At 33.1% G+C, this 17,592-nt stretch overlaps 1 protein-coding gene across 2 annotated transcripts in view; it reads left to right on the top strand.

Annotated features, from left to right (window-relative positions):
- Positions 1–16,997, top strand: part of HECTD2 (HECT domain E3 ubiquitin protein ligase 2) — a 111,268-nt gene extending 94,271 nt beyond the window's left edge. For both annotated transcript variants that reach the window (XM_037003077.2, XM_073240708.1), the window contains 10 exons: positions 586–693; positions 1,540–1,672; positions 2,564–2,652; positions 5,367–5,525; positions 8,684–8,758; positions 9,400–9,487; positions 9,574–9,680; positions 11,005–11,120; positions 11,719–11,862; positions 14,688–16,997. In XM_037003077.2, coding sequence (XP_036858972.2) covers positions 586–693; positions 1,540–1,672; positions 2,564–2,652; positions 5,367–5,525; positions 8,684–8,758; positions 9,400–9,487; positions 9,574–9,680; positions 11,005–11,120; positions 11,719–11,862; positions 14,688–14,808 — 1,140 coding nt within the window. In that variant the 3' untranslated portion in view covers positions 14,809–16,997. The remainder of the gene's footprint in view (positions 1–585; positions 694–1,539; positions 1,673–2,563; positions 2,653–5,366; positions 5,526–8,683; positions 8,759–9,399; positions 9,488–9,573; positions 9,681–11,004; positions 11,121–11,718; positions 11,863–14,687) is intronic.
- Positions 16,998–17,592: the final 595 nt, after the last annotated feature.

The following is a 17,592-nucleotide window of genomic DNA, read 5'->3' as shown; positions in this document are numbered from 1 at the left end:
TACTTGGGATATTTCTTAAGTTTCAATTTTATAGATAATGCTATGATAAACTTCTCATTGTATAAAATATTTTTTGTGTTTAGAATTCCCTGAAGTGGAATTATTGGGGCAAAGAGTATAAACATTGCTAATGTTTCTGATAAATGTTTGAAAATTACTCTCCAAATAAAGACTGTGCTTTAAAATCAGCATCTAAAAGAGCTTAAGCCACATTTACAATGAGCAGTATTTTTTTCAGATGTTTTCAAAACCTTTTTTCAAATGTTGCCACCTTATGTTTGTGTTTATTAAACAGAAAGCTTTGATATGTAAGAGATGAGACATATGGAAACTGTAATGCAACATTCTTTACTATAGAAGGTGAATTTATTTTTGGTCCTCCATTTTGGAGCTATTTGGCTGCCATTTTTCCAAAATGAAATTGAACATTTTCTTCAATCAAAACTTGTATAATTGAGTTTATGAAATTGTTTATGAGAGATGGCATAGACAAGATTATAAGTGATTTTTACTAAAATGTTTAAATTTTTTAACAAAATTATAGTTGAAGTAAAAGTAAAAATGTTTGCTCTCTTTTTTAATTAGCAAAGTCTGGTGGATAAAGTATCTCGAAGACAGAGACCTGATATGAATATGTTATTTCTAAATATGAAAGTAAGACGGACACATTTGGTTAGCGATTCACTTGATGAGGTATTGATCATTTATTCCAAAATAGTACTAATTGGCTAAAGCTTTAAATAAATTCTATAATATGGTTTATTATGGAAATCTTAGTAGGGTGTTTTTTATTTCTGTATGCCAGTAAGTGTGCATCCTTGTATTTGATTCCATAATTCTATATTCACAATTAAGCCTTCTGTTCATTTTTTAATATATTTATTAATGGTTTGTTGTTAATTCCCCAGAAAAGGATTTTATGTAGAACATTTAAGTGAGTAATTCACATTTCTGAATATGTAGCCTAGAATCTAGATCCACCTTTGTTACTAGTTGGGTGTGTAAAAAGTCATTTTAACTTCCCCAGGCCTCAAATTTCTCATCTATAAAATTGAAAGTCTGGCCTACGAGTATATTGAGTCTATTTAGGCTGAAGCATACTTCGATTGTATGTTTATGTTTTATAGACTTTCATGCATATACAGTGCTTCAGCCAGATCTTCATGTGGCTATTGTAAGATAATGGCTGACTTAACCTTGTGATTTTAAGACATTTAGTATTGAAGGAAAGTTAAAAAGAAGGAAATTAATTATTTTATGATGTAATCTGCTAAATTAAAATCTTGGAGACAATATGAAATCAGGAGACAGTAATCTTGGACAAGGTAATTGACTTCTAATTCTTTCTTTTGATCTATACAGCAAACATAGTAATACCTAGTTCACACAGTGTCTAGAGAGTTTTTTGGGTGGATGGATGGAGTTTTATGACACTGTAATTAAGATAAAAGACTGCCTAACACATTTTCTAGAATTAAAAATGTTAATTTCCTACTTACTGCCCTTTGTTCTCCTCTACTATATAATTTCTTCAAATAGTTAACCCGGAAAAGAGCAGACTTGAAAAAGAAGTTGAAAGTCACATTTGTAGGGGAAGCTGGTTTGGATATGGGTGGCTTGACTAAAGAATGGTTCCTTCTTTTAATTCGCCAAATTTTTCATCCAGATTATGGTAAGTATTTAATTTTTATGAACAGTGTTTCTTCATAATTGTTAGATTCAAGTAGTTCCTCTTATTTTTAACCTACCCTATGACTTTACAGATTTTCTTGTGAACCATAAATGTTTAATGATGTTTTAAGGACTATATTTATATTTTAAAAATTGGCAAAATTGATGATTGAAAGGCTCATCACCTGACTGGGGATCCTACACAGGAGTTGTAAAGACTGAAAAAATATATTTGCAAGGAAGCATCCACATCTTTCCTTAAGCCAAATGCATGAAAATTTGTCATTGAAATAAAGAGCATTTGAAATTAACCAACAAAACTCTAGTTTGTTCTACACAGTAATCAAAGCCTCTTTCATAAATAATGAGCCATTTTAATAAGAATTCATGAATTTTTTAGACAAACTTTTGAAAGTTAGATTTGATTTTATTTAGAGAAAACACCAATATAATCCTTAGTATCAGTTAAATGTTTTTCATCAAAGAAAGTGTTTTCCTTATTCTTTATAATTCATATATATTAAAACATCATTTTGGCAAGGGGAAAGAAATATAGATGACATTGATAAATTGAAATCTCAAGATAATCCTCAAAATTAATTTTGATCATAATTTATAAACTATAAAACTACAGTTTTTATAAAAGAAGATTAACTGATTCAGTTTCTGTCTTTGTAACCCCTGTTTCCATACTTGGTTCAGGATACCAGTAAACAATTAATTGCTCTTGCACTCTGTCTGTATACGTATTTTATATGTCTTAACATGAAAAATGGTTTGTAACAGAACTGTTGCTGAAATGTTTTGCTTCTAATGATGAGATGTCATGTACATTTTTATCACTAACTTTTTAAGTCAACCATGTTAAAGAAATTATGTTTCTTTTTTTCAGGCATGTTTGCATACCACAAGGATTCACATTGTCATTGGTTTAGCAGCTTCAAATGTGATAACTATTCTGAATTCCGATTGGTTGGAATTGTATCCTTTATACGTTCCACTAGGAGGTGCTAGTAGACTAGAGATTTTTTCAATTTTTATCAGAATTTCGGAAAGCTATTCTCATTAAGCATTTAAGATTAAACATTTACTGATAGATTTTCAAAAATCTTAATTACTTGCTATATCATAGCTGTATAATGTCAGCAAGTTTAGTTAATTGGAAGGAATTTTGTTTTTATTTAATGACTGAATTTTGTTATTTTTTTTCTGAAAGCACTTATCTCAAAAGTGGTATAGTATCTAAATTATCAGAAAATAAAGACATTTAAAAAATCTAAGTACCTTTTCCATTCACAATGAACTATTCTGGTAATTCTTTTACTTTGTACTTATTTCACTCAGTTTGGTAAACTGAAGTTGTAGAAATTAAATCTGGGTCTTTAATATGCTCCCAAATTCTGAGCCATCTATAAAAATGAAAAACAGAACGGAATGGGAACATTTAAAGCATATAGCATTATTTTATGATTTTTTTTTTTTAATTCTGTAAATCCCTTTGCCATCCTCTGATTTCTATCAGGTGTATTGGATAGGCTCATTCCTGACTTGGGAGATTAGACAAGATACTTTCTACATTAGCTTTTTAATTTTAAGAAATATAATTGTGGAGAGAAAAAGGGGGAAAGAGTAAACAGGCAAGCACTGAAGATACACAGGTGTAAAGAGGAAAAAAAGTACATCTTTTAGAAGTTTTCCATCTAAGTGGATGGATGACCACCAGTGCAAAGTAGTCTGTCCTCAGAGTCAAATGACCATTTGACATAACATTAAGTGCAAAGGAGTTCTTAGAGGGAGAAAGAATTAGTGTATCCTTCCAAGAGAAGGTAGAGATTTAAAAATGGAGCCATTTTATCTAGTTAACACAGGGCTGAAGGGAGTAGGACATAGACTGGGAGAATGGTTAGGAAAAAAAGGCTGCGTTGTGCTAGACCTGTTAGAAAATAGTGTGAAGGTCCTCTCGATTGAAGCAAAAGCACTGGAAATCACGGAAGATACCTAAAGAATCAAGAGCCATCTTTATGAAGGGCTTTCAGTGTCTGTCTTTGTGGTATTTAGAATAAGTCCTGAGGAATGTACATGAAAATTGAGAGGCTGGGTGGCAGAAAAGGTAGTAGGGAGAAAACTGCACATTGAGTTGGTAAACTTAATTTGAAATTATGTGTGTGTGTGTGTGTGTGTGTGTGTGTGTGTGTATGTGTATATAGTCACGTCTTAAGGTCCAGAGTGCTAAGTTCCACAATATAGAATGCTTAACAATTTTTAGAGTTCTGTTTTTATTGTGTTATCTACAATAGTCATTTGTTGAATCTTTCAGTTTTATCAAAGGCCTGGGTCATTGATGCTTCTCCCTACACTAGGAGCTAATTGAATATCAGAAAATTCAAATATGTCAGACTTTACATTCAGATCATGACTTAGACTGGGTAATACTTTGACTTTCTGATAATTGTAATGAATCATTAGATCTCACTTAGCTATCACATTGTTAGAATGGTATTATGCATAAAATGAATTTGCTAATTGTTTTCTTTTGCAATGGATATTAGTTTCTATCCAGTCATTACCCAAAAGAGCATTATGTTGCATATTTCAAGTTAAATAATCAAATGTAAGAGTAAATTATAGTCACTACTATTATCTCATTAGTTTGTGTATTTATCTCATACATACATACGAAAAAACTGTAGAAACTCCGATGCCCAAAAAGCATGATAGTATATAAGAAAAATGTGAGATGAGAGTATATTGTGATCTTGTAACATATTTCCAGTTTTTTTAAATTTCACAACCAAAGGTTTATTATTCTGGTAGTTCTGACAGTGTTATATTCTAATACTTCATTTTTAAATATGTTAAGGCCTTAGAGATAACAAGAAATGTTATAGTGAAACTTGTAATAATAATTGTAGTGTTTTGAAGATTGCATGAAGACCTACAATATAACAATTTTTTTAAAGTAAAATTATTTATACCAAAATGACTTCCTTAATAACGTGATGTAATAACCTTTATTTGACAGCTGAAATAGACAAAAGTTTACCTAAAACCCCCTCTTTCAGCAAATAGATAAGTTACATTTGCTCTATCAATGATAATTAAATAAAATACACTTGGGCAAGGTTTATATATGTAACATCTATAGCTTCTTAACCTAGACACTGAGTGAACTCCAAGTAATGAAGGCATTTCAGGTATTCCTATAGGAGAGTAACAGTAGGTGTGTATTCCTGTTTACTCAGCCAGCTATCTTTTCTTGACATAGTCTGTATTTAATTTTAAAATGGTTAAAATGATCATCCAAATTAGTAGTATGTTCTGCAGTGCATTCTGAATATATTGCTGCTGCTACTTATAAAATCACTAAGATCTTTGTTTAAATTTAGAAAAGGTTTTCTTATACATTAAATAATTTATAGAAATGTCTGAAATTGCTCTGTTGTGATCTTCAATAAACTTTTCTAGGCAAGTCGTTAAATACTATCAACTAACTGAACCCCTTCTTTTTACATGACCTTTGGTAATCGAGGAATTATGTAAATGTAAATTAAAGAGAAAATAAATGAAAGGAAGCATGTGGGATTAATTAGAAAGTAGTGTTAGATACGAAAAATATTCAAGAAGTAGACTAGTGCATAATTCAGAACTCATTTGTTACAGATTTTATGTTAATGCTTAACATTTAGTATGCATAGCTTATGGGACTCGCAGTTTATAACAGCATTACCTTGGATATTCGCTTCCCCCCCTGCTGTTACAAGAAATTATTGAGCCCTCCCATCGTTCCTAGTGATCAAAATACACCAGTAGGTGTCTGCAATGTTACCACTGATGACTTATGTCAAATCATGCCTGTAAGTATACAGTTATTAGCATCTCATCCCTTAATGTAAACCTCTCTTCTACCTGCAGTCTTGGCGGTCTTCCTCCTCCTAATGCTGTTCTTATATTTAAATTTGGTTTCCCTCTACTTTTATAACCCATCTCCTTTTTTCTCTAGCTTTCTCCTTCCTCAGAGAGACACATCACATACTCCACAGCATCCTAAGCCTTAGAGCATAGTAGAACAGGCTTTGAAGTCAGACAGAGATTTGAATCCAGGCTGTGCCCCTTACTAGCTCTGTGCACTTGGATAGTTGTTTAACCTTTCTGAGTTCTAGTTCTGAGTTAACAATGCGACAGTAAACTTACATAGTGGGGAGTTACATGAGATAATACAGTACTTAGTACTTGATTACTTCTGTGGATCCTTATTAACATACTGTGCAGTATCTTTAAGAGCATCTCAGCAACATCTCTAAAATAAATACAAAAAATGAATTTCATAGTACTGTCTCTTAAAACATTCCTCAGTTCAGAAATTATTTAATCCAAGGTTAAAATTTAGTAGAGGAATGGATAGTATACACATCCTTCTGGCAATCCACTAGAATAATACTGTTTTTACAGCAGAGTTTTGATAGCTATTGGTAAACAGAAATTGCCAGTAATATTCTCAGTATTTACCTGGTTGTGGACATTCTCCATTGCTCATTATGTGTCCCTCTCTATAAGCCTGTGTTTTAATGGTCAGATGAATTTGGTGTAGGGTTGACAGCTTCCTGTAAAACGTGAGAACACCACTCCAGAATGTGTGTTCAATTGGAAAACCACTCTTTGTACTCCCCCAGGGGGGTTGATATCAGACATTTTGAAAGTTGGTTTGGGTTCTTTCAGATTAAGATCATAAATCCACATTTTTATATTATTCAGCAGTTAGAAAAATAATGTGATATGATAGCTTGTACAAGTTAAAAGAGCTGGTTCTGAGTAAGAAACTGAAAGATCTCCCTTTATAGCCTTGTATCTGTTAACACACTAGCCCTGAGCCTGAATGATTCACTTAATTTCCTAAACTCTAAAATGATAGGAATAGACTAAACTCTGAGTTACCTTCTCATTTTTAGATTTCTGTGATCTTTTTGTTCCATATATTCAGCTTTGCCTAATTATTTACCAAATTTCCTAATTTTATTATTAGTTTTACCAATAAATTTCCTGTTTTATGATTAAAGCTATGTGAATTTGACTCATTTAGATCCAGCTTTTTTTAGTTTATGATAATGGCTAGTTTATGAATGGCTATACCAGTATGTTGTTTTATATTATGGAGCTGAATTTCACTGAGCTAGTTTTATATTTTTATGTTGGCTCTTCCATACTGAATCTAGATTGTGCATATACTATGACATCCACTAAGTTTCTATACCTGCATTAATGAAAATATGAAGAAGCAGGAAAACTGCTGTGTTAGTGGAATGTGGATAATTTTCTGAAAATTTGTATAATGGGTTATTTATTAATAATATCATTTAAAAATTGGCACCTGGTTTTTATTTCATATGGTAAAAATGTACCCATAAAAAAGTTTTCTAACTGCTATTTTTGTTCAAGTCTTTGTTAACCATTTGTATTTGTACACTATGTGTTTTTAAGAAGACTGAACAGGAAAGTAAAGAGAAACATAGTAGATATGTTTAAGACTGAATCTATAACTATAGGGCAAAAAGTACAGAAAAAATCAGCAAAATATACAGTGATGGAGCTTTCAATACAGTGTTAATAAATGTAATAATTTTCCATGACTGTGTTAATGAATACTCCACTGCTTCAAGGGATCCATGATTCAAAGCATCAGAATTGCCCAGCAACAATAAATCTTCCCAACAGTAGTATGAAAATTACACTTGAAAGTTTAGTTGAGAATAGAGGAGAGGAAAGCATAACCTTGAATCAATAACTATAATACCTCTTTTCTTTCTGCTTAAGTCATTCAAATGCTCTACTAAAGAGCACCAGAACAGTCAAGCTCTGTAAAAACAATATTCTTTTTTTAATTATAGGTTTACAAAGTCATAAAAAAGTTTAACTGTATGGGTAATTAATAATATTTTAGAGATAACATATTACCATTAAGAGTCTAAGAGTGACAGTATACATTTCAGAATTGCTTTTCTAAAATAGGGGTTTGAAAATACAAAGGCTAGGAATAAAAGGCTTACAATCCTGAATAAAGCAGATCTGGGTATATAACTTCAGGACATTGTATTTTGTCATTAAAATTTTAAACTTTTTAAATTAAAAAAAAAACTTTTTTACTGACAAGATGGTAAATCCTAATCCATGGATCACCTAGTATCCCAGGAGGTCTTAACAAAAATAGCACATCTCCCAATTACAATTTCCAGCATTCATAATTTTTATCAATTGAAACAAATGATGACAGTCTTATCAAATCTGTACAAGCCTAAATTTGTTTTAAAATTTCTGGTTTTAATGGAGTGGAAAATGTATTATATAAGATCATTCTAACCATGCTGTTTTTGTTCTCTTCTAATAATTTGAAATAAATTGAAACTTGAATTTTTTTCATAAAACCTGAACATTTTTTAAAATATTGGGATTATTGTTCTATTTGTAAAGCTTTGTTGATGAATAATGTGAGTTATAATGTAGGAAAATATTTCTTCCAGTGTTCTCAACTTATCTCATGAGAGGGAGGCACTTACTGTAATTGAAGGGCAGAAGCCACTTAACATGTATGAACTGTATGTTCTTATGTAAAAGATGAATCCCAAAACATAAGCAGATTTATTAAGAATATAAATTGAAACTGGGAAACACCACAAATATACAAATAGTAATGTTGTAGATAGCACTGAATTATGATGGAAACTGTGCCTTTGCTTTCTGTGTAAGAATAGACTCCAGAGTTATGTCTCTTTGTTTTGAACTGGATGTTTCCCTCTTATATGACCTTTTCCAGAGAATTTTTCCAAGCCTTTTAGATTGTAGAAATCATTAACAAGTATTTATTGCCCTGGAAAACCATCTTGAACATTACCTTTATTTCAAAATCTGAAGTATTGTTTATCTGCTCTGTCTCACATGTAAGTGGGCTATAACAGATCCATTTAACTACTTTAGGTAATACTATTTGACTTAAAAACATAGAAAACATTTCTTTTTACAGGAGTTGGCTCATGGATTAAGTGAACTCCTGTCATATGAAGGCAATGTTGAAGAAGATTTCTATTCAACATTCCAGGTACTATTGAGGGGCGATAACTTTATGTTAGCCATGTATTCCATACAAGAAAAATGCCATCGTTTTAAAAACCCATTAATAGAAAATATGTACAAGGATTAATCAACACATACTGTCCCCTATCTTAAAGGATCTTAACCTGATAAAATAGAGACAGTCAGGCAGACACATACAGATGAACACTCAACAAAAGTACTTAAAGAAATTCTCCAAAGTTCAGAGCTTTTTTCTCAGCTTCTAAAAATATGCCTTTTGCTGCATCTTCAGTATAAGAAGTTAGGAGCAGAAATTAATGGGTCAGACCAAAACACTCATTTCTGCTCCACTAACAGTAATTGGGAGATGGAAATTGTAGTCATCCACATAGCTCCAAGGACCTGAATATTTATCTAAATAGCCACACAGGTTTTGTGAACATCAGTGAAATATTAAACTGTTGAACAGAGAGGGTTAAATTAAGGCTCTACTTTTTTACCTGGTAGTGTTTTCATGACACCTCATTCTTAACACAAATATCCTAAGAGTTAAGTTTGTATATTTAGGAGCGGGGGAAAAAGCTGTTCTTTTTAAAATTTATGAACCTGGTTGTTGAAACCTGTTTTATTAACCATACCAATATCTTGTGTTGTAATCTAAATCAGGTTTTTCAAGAAGAATTTGGAATAATTAAGTCCTATAATTTAAAGGCAGGTGGTGATAAAATTCCAGTTAACAATCAAAATAGGAAAGGTAAGTTAGACTCATATTTTAATTAAAAATGTGTAAGTATTTACCATTTACTTTTACTATTTAACAGATGTAAAATTGCTTTCCAGAATATGTCCATCTTTATATTGACTTTCTTCTCAACAAATCCATCTATAAGCAGTTTGCTGAATTTTATTATGGATTTCATAGTGTGTGTGCTTCAAATGCCCTAATGGTGAGTTTAAAATTCTAGAGTATGGTTTCAGTTAGGTTTTGAAATACTATAATAATGACAAATAATTCCTTAAATGTTTTAGCAGATAAGTTTCTAAAATAGAAAATGTTTTCTACTTTTTAAAGGTAGAGCTAGAATTAAAAATACTCCCCCATTTCAGCCTTAAATAAAAAGGCAAGTCAAATTTATTTTTCTTCCCTCATGCTATGTATTATACTCTTTTAGGGCTTTAAAATTTTCCCCAAGCAGAGAAGTAGACAAAGAGATCCCATGGGCTCGGTGTTTTTACTGTGAAACAGAACACAAAAAACAGAGTTAACAGATAAGTTCCAGGACAAAAACTACAACTTCTTACTGATACAGCAACATGCAAATCTGCTTTCCGCTGCTTCAAGGGTCCCTCAGTGACTATGTGTTGCCTTTTGCCCAAAGGAAGTAGTTTGTCTCCAGAGTCACAGTGAACTCTGCGTGGTCTGACTTGTCTCACCATGTGAATATGAGCTGGCTGCTGTTCAGAACCCCGTATCAGAAATAGCAGAAGATAAAAAGCTTCTTTTCTAAAGAACCGTTGCTCTTCATCCCAGCTGCCCTGGGCACGTTCCTTCATGCCACTTACGTATCTCCCTTCAGTTTTATTATGGGAGTTTGGAGAAAGGTCTTTGATTTGAATGATTTTTCACAGGAGAGCTTGTTTTTGGAGTAACTGGTCACATGTTTGTTGTTGAAAGTACCTTTGAAAACAGAGCACTTCGTTGGGCTCTAGTTGGGTTTTGCCTGTGATGCGGCACTGGTGGTTGTGGGGGTAGAGGGAGGAAAAGTCAGAATTAAATGATATAGCACAGTCTCTGTTTCTAAGTTTTAATTCCTTTAGGTGGGAGGCAGCCTATTAGGTAAAAAGGTAAGTGAATGACCCAAGACAGAGGGTAGCCAAGCACCCAAGCTCTGCAGTGCACAGAAGGTGTTAAGGAATGTCGGAAGCAGGGAGACGAGTAGACGCTACTGTAGCTAAGAGAGTCCAAAGCGAGGTTTGGGGGAAGAGTTGTGATTTGGATCATGCCTAGTCATCTGCTTATTTTTCTGGCAAATGGGTAATTACTACTTGCAAAGGGGAGTGCCTAATAGTTTGATAAGATTGATACACTTTCAGAAGCAAAAATATCTTAACCTCAGTAGAAAAAATATAAATTGAGAAGATTTTTAACAAAAGTGGTTTGATTTCCTTTAAGAAAAGTCATGATTTTGTAATTTGATTCTGTGAAAATAGTTCAAATTTCATTTTTTTAATCACTTTCTATTATCATTTTTGATAAATAATCATTGGCAGCTTCTTCGTCCAGAAGAGGTGGAAATTCTAGTATGTGGAAGCCCTGAACTGGATATGCATGCTCTGCAGAGAAGTACTCAGTATGACGGCTATGCGAAAACTGACTTAACTATAAGGTGAGCTCTTTACCCTTCTGACAGTGAGGTTGTGGAAGAGGTAATGAAAGAGAATTTATTTATATCATTTACAATCTTTGAATCAAGTAATATAGCTGAAATATTGTGGAGTCTCACATTGCCTTATTTTAGCTCTAGAAAGTAATGGTAAGAATATTAATTGTGAAATCACTTGGCAATCTCCTTGGGAGAAAGTGATGCAAAAAGTATAGAGATTTTCCTTTTTTAAAAAACGACTTTTCTTCTTGAGTTTCAGGGATGCTATACCTACATTTTAAAAGGACTGTATTTTAACAGGACATATGTTAATAGGGCTGTGTTGAAAAAACTAAAATATAAATTACATAGGAGAAAAGTGGCTTTTGTACTATTCACTGTTGGAGTACTTTTATAATTTTATAAAAATTTTACTTTTTATAATAAAGTTAGTCAAATATCTAATTTATACATAGAACTCATCATTCTTTAATTTCACATTAAGAGTATTATGTATGTTTCAGGGAAATTTTTTCCTTAGAGCTTACTTTATATTACTTTATTCTAACCTGCAGGATTTTCATCAAGACATTTTATATAAATTTTCTTTGCTATTCCCTAGATATTTTTGGGATGTTGTGCTTGGATTTCCCCTTGATCTTCAGAAGAAGTTGCTACATTTTACTACAGGAAGTGACAGAGTGCCTGTAGGAGGGATGGCTGATTTGAACTTTAAAATCTCGAAAAATGAAACTTCTACTAACTGGTAAATTTCCAGATTATAACTTTATTTTTAATCTATAAATTTTTCTAATAATAATAATATGTTTGGAATTGGATGCCTCTTTGAATCTGAAGCCATTTTCACAGAAAAATTTTGGGAGTTAATATGACCTTGAAATGAGAAAGACTGTCGCTTGAGATTCTCTTTATTTTTGAGACACACTGGTACTGACAGTAATTTCTTTCCATCACCTTTTTACTTGCCAAGTGAACTGTTTTGTCTTTCAGAATATACCTGGGTTTTAGTAATATATTGTCTAACATTCATTTTTATTTAAAGGTGTGTTTTCTTAAAAGTATGCAGGTGGGTTTTGGGGGTAGAGGTTGGCTGTTCTCATCTGTACTAGAAGTCCTCCAGTACTGGGCCTCCTTTTATTTTAACTTAGTGCTCTGCATATGGAAGTGATGATGATGGCTTTAAATTATTTTCTAATAGTGTTGATGGTAATCTAATGCTAATCTACTTCTTTTCCCAAACCCTCACTAATTTCCAAAACTAATTTGAATAGGCAATACTCTGATTATAACCATTTTTTCTCCTACCCCGTCTATTCCCTGAGTTCTGTCAGTTCTTCTTTCCTTGTGACTGGACTCTGTCCTTTCCCACTGCCACCACCCTGGGGTGGTTACTTTTTGTCTCATTCTTAGCTTATTTAGATAGCCTCCTTCCTGGTCTACCTCCTGGATTCTTCCCTTTTTAATTATCTAATCCTGTTAAATCCATCTTCCTTAGCACTGCTTTGTCATGATATTTCTCTGGGCCATAATAGCTTCCTCACTCCACATCAGTTTCTAAATTGTAAAATCCAGAGCCAGTCAAATAAAGCCCTGCAGTCTTCTCCCCAAAATTGCCTATCCATTTTCATTTCCTCCCATGTGGTAGTCAACAGTCTGTTTTGCTACTGTTTAGACATATTTTGTGCTTTCCCTCTTCCCTGCTTTTGAGTGGCTTTTACACATGACATTTGCTTGCTACCTCCCTACTCATGAGACTCTTCCCCTCCCTAAAGTCACCGTTTCACGTTAACTCCCTCTGTATAGCCCAAAGTCATCATTCCTTCAGTGAGCTCCTGAAATATTTCATAGAAGTCATATGTCACTCACCATTTTGCACCTTTATCTTAGTCATTTAACCCTTGAGGCAGAGGCCATGCTTTATACATCTTTGTATTCTTCATGTAGCCACACAAATTGGTGCTCAGTAAATGTTTCTGGAATAAATTTTTAAATTAACAAGATTATATTTAAAATATAAAACAAATATTTATATATGTATATAAAATTGAGACATTTCTGAACAAGATTTATAATTAAAGATCTAAAATTTTTAAATTCACAAGAAACCTCTTAAGGTTTATTTGCTTAACAAATTAATTTTTCATAATTTTATATATTAAAAATCTTGTCAATTTGGAAAGGTATCTGGGTAATGTATTTTCTTACAATGGTGACATTATATCTCAACTTTTCCTGTGTCATTATTTCAAGAATTATTTTGTAAGTTCACATGATTTAGGCATATATCTTGAACAACTCTGGGGCTTCCAGGAGGAAGATTACATATCTTAAATACAGTTAACCATCAAAGGCATATAACATCATTATAGATCCACTAGATGTTTATTAAATGAGAATATTAAATCTTCACTTATTAACAGTATTGGTTTTGGGTGTGAGGGCTATCTGGCTGTATCTGTCACCCCACTGAACACCAGGGTTGATCTGACCAACCTGCCTGGCTAGAAGGGTGCCCCCATCCTCCCCTTACCACTCCATGTTCATTCCTCCCAAAGCTGGAAAAAAAAAAAAAATACCGGTTTTAAAGTCAGGCTGACCTGGGTTTGAATCTCAGGTCTACAAGTTTACCAGCTATAGCTTGAACAGCTTACTTAACCCGTATGCTGTCCTCCTCAGTAGGAAACAATAAGCACCTTTTTTTTAGATTGCTTTGAGCCTTAAATCAAATGAATCACTGTATATAAAAGTACTTAGCATAATCCTTATCATAGACTGAGCACCCCAGAAATGCTAATTAAGTCTAGTAATTTTAAGTCTTTTAATACAGGCGGCTCTCAAAGTTTAGTTTCTAATCATATAATCTCTTTTAAAAATATTCTCGTTTTCTCTGGTGTATTTCCTATTTTCACTGACTTCTGTGACAGCTATTTAAATGCTGCGGAGTTTGTACAGACTGAAGGAAAGGGTCTAAGCAATCTTGAAACAGGTCACAACGTCATCAGGTAGAGGATTGGGCACTGATCAAAAGGATTCAAAGGATAAATGTTGCATGTGCATTGTGCATTGAGGGCAGCAACATTCAGAGTCCCCGAAATGTTCTTTTTATTATTTTCTGCTAATGAAGACTAAAATAATAGTAACAGTTTTATTGCCTACTACTCGGCCAGGTGTTTTATGTAGATAACCTCTGTTAATCATTTAAACAGCACAGTCGGATAGTTTACCCAGTCATGGTGATGAGGAAACAGGTATTTGGAGACATGAAGCAACTGGAATAAGGCCCCACAGCTACTAAGTGGAGGAGACATCATTCAAATTCAAATCTGTCTGACTGCAAAAATAATTCCTTGAGAATGAAAATTTCATGAGCCCACAGGGACATTGACTGCCTTTGTCTGTTACTCTAGCCCCAGTGTGTAGAATGGTGCCTGAGAGACTTCAGTGAAGGAATTAATGAGCCATCTCTTAGCATAATGAAATGGTTCTGAATTGTGTATGTCTGAAAATGCCTTAGCAGTCACTCTGTATGTGTTTTAAAACTTAGTGTCTTTAAAAACATTTTTCGCCTAGGTTGCCTGTGGCCCACACCTGCTTCAATCAACTCTGCCTTCCCCCCTACAAGAGCAAAAAGGACCTGAAACAGAAATTGATCATTGGAATTTCAAATTCAGAAGGTTTTGGACTTGAGTAACCTAGAAGACTTGAAATATATTTTATATGTAGCATTCACTTCCCTCTTATTGTGCCTTTAACCTTTTCATGTTTCTGTCTCAAAACACCTTGACAAAGCTCACCAACTTTAAAATACCGATTTATTTTTTATCCAATATGAAGTATGTTCAGTGGAGGAGGCATGGTTTTCTAAAAACACAGAAATTGCTTGAATGAGGAAAAGTCCAGATGGCAGAGACAGATGTAGGTCCAGTCCCCCTCTTTTATAGCACTTTAACATTCTCCATAAGTCGTTTGTCACAGGTGTTCCCACTGGGAAGGGAAGCACAGTGAAGAAGGCATTAACGACGGGGGGGAACCCAGTGGCAGGTTGTGCACAGCTCGCACACAGTAGCAGCGCAGATAGCTGCACTCTCATTAATGTAAGGCATGTAGCCATATTTTCATATAGAGGTAAACAACAGTATAAATGCAATTCACAGGGTTTTTTGATATACTGGCTTTGGTCCTATAAGATTCTTTTCAATTGTTGAAAAGCATGTAAATAACTACATAATAGACTGAGAATAATGGGATTTTGATAGTGCCATTTATTGCTAAAGATTTATTTTTACAAAGTAAATTCAGGGTTTTAGATGTGTATACAGCTTTTACAAATCAATAAAGATGATTGTACAAGAGTGTAACTATTTTCAGACTAATTGGATTCAAGGTTATATTCTTTTCAGTTTTATTGTTAGTCTGCATGCACATTGGCAGTAAACTAGTTACTTTGAGTGCTTTGTAATATTTGTATGATGATCATTTCTCCTTAAGGGTCAGGATATTAGAAAGGAAATCAGATCTAAAGAATCATTGATAAAGTAAGCCAATTACAAGCACAAAAGTACCATTTTTATATATACTTTGATTGATACACAAGGCTTATTTCTAATTTTTTTGATCACCAGTTGTACTAAAACACTAACTTTTGGGAAAGATAGGATAAGATACTTGACAAAAGTGAATACAGTAATAACATTTTTGTCAAAATGATGTAGCTTGGTATAAAAATAAAGTTCAACATTTTGGCCAAAATATTGGGTTTTCACTAGATTCTGAATATAGTAAATTCAAAATACCCATTTTAGAGTTTCTAATAAAATAGCATGAAAAAAGAAACTGCATTTTAAGTCAGACAGTAAATGGTTTTCTTTTCAATTTATAGCAAATGAAGCAGTTTTATTAGCATGTTACAAATACTTCCAAATGAAGACTTCTCATGTTATTGTGCTTTGGTAGCTTTCCTTCAGAAAACTCTGAAGATTTATTTGCAATAATAATAAAGCCAGCATTTAGTACCAGCATATGGTTCACAGGCAAATAATACTTTCCCAAAATTTTTTCTAAGTTACGCTATTTTCTTCTTGCTACACTTCCTGCACCTAACCAGCAGAATCCTTTTAGGGTGGAGGAACTAACCAGTGTGTTCTCCTGCAGTTCTGAAGCCAACCCAGGAATCTTTGAGGAAAAGGAGTTACTTAGGGTACTATTCTCTTTGAAACAGAAGTGACTTTGCTTTTCCATTTGGATATACCATTTAAAGGATTTTTTCTTCTTAAAAATCTTGGATAGCCTAAGAGAGTAACAGGCATATTGGCTTTGTTTTGTTTGCTCTGTTTTTGATCCATATGCAAATAAAACTGCTTCTCTCTTACACTGCTCGGACTAGGAAGTAAGATGTCTAATGTAGGTTGCTACTAACTAATAAGCACAAGAGAATCATATAAGAAACCACATTTAAGTGTTTTAAATAAAATGTAAACAAAGTTTTTGTTTAATAGGGATGGGAAAATTGTGTTGCCTTGGTCTGCATGTTTAACGATGTGCTTGTATATTGATAGCTATGTCATCCTTAAATAAGAAGTACACAAGCAAGCCAAATTTTTAAATGGCAGAGTCCATAAATAACTGGAAAACTCTTGTCTGTTGTTGAAAGTGATAACCATTTATTAATTGCACATTGCCTTTATTTATTTATGCTCTGTTTTTTGTTTACAGTGTAATAATACCTCATTTTTTTAAAAAAAAACTACTGTTATATTTCATTTATTTAAACAGCTATAAAATTCATGTAGTTGCTTTTTTTATATAATCTGTTACTTCTTGATTTTTGTATCTGCCACAGTAAATTAAAGCATTTCACAGTATTTATCAGTATTTACAAAATGTCCTGTCCTTTTTTAATCTTTGCTTAATCATATTTTGGTCTGTATGACCAGAAGTTTTTAAGAGTCCCTCTTTTTTGTACAAATCTGTATTAAGTTGTTAATTTCTGGATAAAGTTTTTCAAATATTAAAGTTATATAATCAGTCAGGCTTCAGTTCATTTTTTGAACATTAGGCAATTAATTAAAACTGTAAGTTTAAAATATAAATGAAGACTGTTCTCTTCATTACCCTGTCTCTTAAACTAGTGCTTAGGAAAATTGCTAATATATGTAGTTTCAAAAGATGTGTGTTATTGACAGCAAATTATAACCAGCTTCTTTAGCGCTATTTTCAGTATGAAACAATGTATATCTACTGTCTGGATGATCACACAGATACTCCACCAAATGAATGTCCTAGCATGGAGGCCCCCCAGAAATGGACTAGGTGTGACATTTCATTGGCCACAGATAGACAACTTCAGATCTTAAATACTCCTCTCCAGAATCATTAGTTTGGCCATTTCACCCCTGCCCACTTGTCCTATGCTCAAGGAGAATAGAGGAGATTATGAGACTGTGGGAGAAAAATGTCATGGTGATTAATGGAAAAA

This window comes from Manis javanica, chromosome 7 (genome assembly GCF_040802235.1).
Source record: "Manis javanica isolate MJ-LG chromosome 7, MJ_LKY, whole genome shotgun sequence".
NCBI classification, from domain to species: Eukaryota; Metazoa; Chordata; class Mammalia; order Pholidota; family Manidae; genus Manis; species Manis javanica.
The sequence above is the reverse complement of the archived record's forward strand: the minus strand, read 5'-3'. Positions and strand labels throughout refer to the sequence as shown.